This window comes from Stegastes partitus, unplaced genomic scaffold, assembly GCF_000690725.1.
Source record: "Stegastes partitus isolate 25-593 unplaced genomic scaffold, Stegastes_partitus-1.0.2 Scaffold2531, whole genome shotgun sequence".
Classification (NCBI taxonomy): Eukaryota; Metazoa; Chordata; class Actinopteri; family Pomacentridae; genus Stegastes; species Stegastes partitus.
Genome location: NW_007580262.1, coordinates 1,028 through 3,828, shown reverse-complemented (window position 1 = coordinate 3,828; position 2,801 = coordinate 1,028). Strand labels below are relative to the sequence as shown.

General features: G+C 48.9%; 1 protein-coding gene across 1 annotated transcript in view; it reads left to right on the top strand.

The window, feature by feature from the left end:
- gnb3a (guanine nucleotide binding protein (G protein), beta polypeptide 3a) overlaps nucleotides 1-2,594 on the top strand; it is a 4,764-nt gene extending 2,170 nt beyond the window's left edge. The window contains exons 5-9 of the mRNA XM_008305507.1: nucleotides 587-749; nucleotides 825-891; nucleotides 960-1,161; nucleotides 2,077-2,293; nucleotides 2,488-2,594. Coding sequence (XP_008303729.1) covers nucleotides 587-749; nucleotides 825-891; nucleotides 960-1,161; nucleotides 2,077-2,293; nucleotides 2,488-2,594 — 756 coding nt within the window. The remainder of the gene's footprint in view (nucleotides 1-586; nucleotides 750-824; nucleotides 892-959; nucleotides 1,162-2,076; nucleotides 2,294-2,487) is intronic.
- Nucleotides 2,595-2,801: the final 207 nt, after the last annotated feature.

Sequence of the window (2,801 nt, the reverse complement as noted above, 5' to 3'; positions counted from 1 at the left end):
TAATGGTCTGGACTTATAGGGTTATAAGTGATATATTTCTTCCTCAGTGGTACTCAAAGCGCTTTAAAGTGCTTTTCTTACACATTAATGGCGGCAGAGCTTTCATGTCATCTGTAGAAATTCAGGGTTCAGTGTTTTGCCGACCGCTTACTCAGAGGGAGTGCAAAGCCAACTTTGGATTGTTGGGTTCTCTGTTTGAGGTCCTCACCTGCTGTGTTAAGCGCTGTGAGATGACAAATGTCGTGAACTGTGCCATATAAACAAAACTGAATTGACTTGAACTGAAATTGCCCAAGGACACTTTGACATGTGGGGGGGATCAAACTACCAACCATGCGGTCAGTGGACAACCTGCTGTACCACCTGATCCACAGCTGCCCAGGTTCAGACGTCTCTGAGGTCTCTCTCCTCCTTCATGTTGTTCTGGTTCCACAGAGCTGCAGGACTTCATGTAGCAGAGAAACATGAACCTCAGTGAAGGAACATGAGACAGGAACTGATCTCTGATGGTTAACATCATGTCTGCCAGTCCAACCTGTTTCCACACCTCCAGATGACTGAGGTCACCTGTCCTGTGTGTCTCCAGGTGAACGCCATCCCCCTGAAGTCATCCTGGGTGATGACCTGTGCGTACGCTCCTTCAGGTAACCTGGTCGCCTGCGGCGGTCTGGACAACATGTGCTCCATCTACAATTTGAAGGGCAAAGACGGGAACGTGAAGGTGATGCGGGAGCTGGCAGCGCACACAGGTGGGTTTGGGTTGGACATGGACATTAAACCTGCTCCTGTCCAGAGTTATTCACTCACAGGTGTTTGCTCCACAGGTTACCTGTCCTGCTGCCGCTTCCTGAGCGACAGCGAGATCATCACCAGCTCCGGAGACTGTACCTGGTAAGAACACACCTGAGGCTGTTGCAGCTTCTCTCTGGGTCCAGACTGAAACTGTTCTGTCCTTCCAGCGTTCTGTGGGACATCGAGACAGGAACCCAGAAGACGGTGTTTGCTGGACATCAGGGCGACTGCATGTCTCTGGCTGTTTCTCCAGATTTCAAGTTCTTCATCTCAGGAGCCTGCGACTTCACGGCCAAGCTGTGGGATATCAGGGAGGCAAGCTGCAGGCAGACGTTTGGAGGCCACGAGAGCGACATCAACGCTATTGGGGTGAGAAGCAGGGAGACATGGAGGCTCCTCCGTCTTTCTGACAAAGGACGGTTCTGGTTAGTTAAAGGACAAGATGAGACAAGATGAAGGGAGAACAGACAGGATTAACTTTATCGTCCCAAACGGGAAGCTTCCCAGGCAGCCATACAAACCCTTCAGCTCTGTACAGCTGCAGACAACACGAAGAAAACACAACCAGGTAGAGAACAAGCCGTACATGCTTTAAACCAGGTATTAAAGCATTTCTATCTAAAGGACACTTACATCCTGTACTAACCGTATTGGCCTGATGTACAACAGGAATGACGCCAGAAGAACTAACACCAGGATCCACAGATGAACACTGTGGGTCAGTGTTCAGACTGAGCTGAAGTCTTCCTGTGTTTTACTTTAACCCTTCAGCTCTTTCTAACATTTTACTAAGCAAATGTATTTTTAGTTTTTCTGCTCTGTTGCTCGTGTCCCAGGAAGCTGAGCAGGTTCAGCCACTGAGGAGCTGACGGCCAGTTTAGGGATGTTGGGCTTTGAACTCTCAACCTTGTGATCAGTAGCCCAAAGCCTGAACCGCTGATCCAGAACCACCCAGAACTGTGTGCTCCTGCTAACCCCAACCTGGAATAACCTTCAGAATAATCTGAAGTGTCACGATTTTTCATCCTCTGTGTTTCTAATTTCATTTTATTTTACTTCTAGTTCTTCTTGTTTCGGCTGATTAGTCTGTTTTTGCATTTTAAATGCTCTAATTATTATTTTGCAAACCTTGCCTTGTTGTATTTTTACTGAGGTTCTGGATTCTTGTCTCTCTGATCCATTCTGTAAATGAAGCCTCCAGACCTCCATGTGTCTCCATGTGAATAAATAAAGGTTGAATGAATCATTTCCTCCTCAGTTCCTAACCTGCTCTCCGTCCTCCAGTTCTTCCCAAACGGTAACGCCGTGATCACCGGTTCTGATGATGCCACCTGTAAACTGTACGACCTGCGGGCCGACCAGGAGCTCATCACCTACCAGGACTCCGGCATCATGTGTGGCGTCACCTCGCTGGCTCCATCAGTGTCCGGACGCCTCCTGCTCGCCGGATACGACGACTTCAACGTCAACATCTGGGACGCTCTGAAGGCCGAGAGAGTTGGTGAGTCAGAGAAGCAGGAGGATGAATTCTTCCGCTGAGGAACTGAGGGAATCTCATTCCTGTGATTCAGTGCAGTTTGTTGGAGGGACATAATTTTATCAGCAGTTATCTGAACTCAACTAATTTTTTGAAGCATCTGAAGCTTTGGCGAGGCGTTTGGTGGCTCTGTTCTCACCTGCCCTGTTCTTGCTCAGGTGTGCTGGCGGGTCACGACAACAGAGTGAGCTGCATCGGCGTGTCGTCAGACGGGATGGCGTGTTGCACCGGATCCTGGGACAGTTTCCTGAAGATCTGGAACTGAGGCAGCAGCCGACAGCGGGAAGCTTCTGAGGAGGGAAGAAGATAAAGTTTGAGGGAGGGATGAGGGTGAGAAGAAGGTTTTTAACTGTGCCAAGATGTTGGAGAGGTTCTAATCTCACCTTTCTTCTCTGGGGGGGGGGGGGGGGTCTCAGAAAAGATCATTCCTGTCAATAGTTAAACTGATAAAACATGCACATTAATGCAGCAG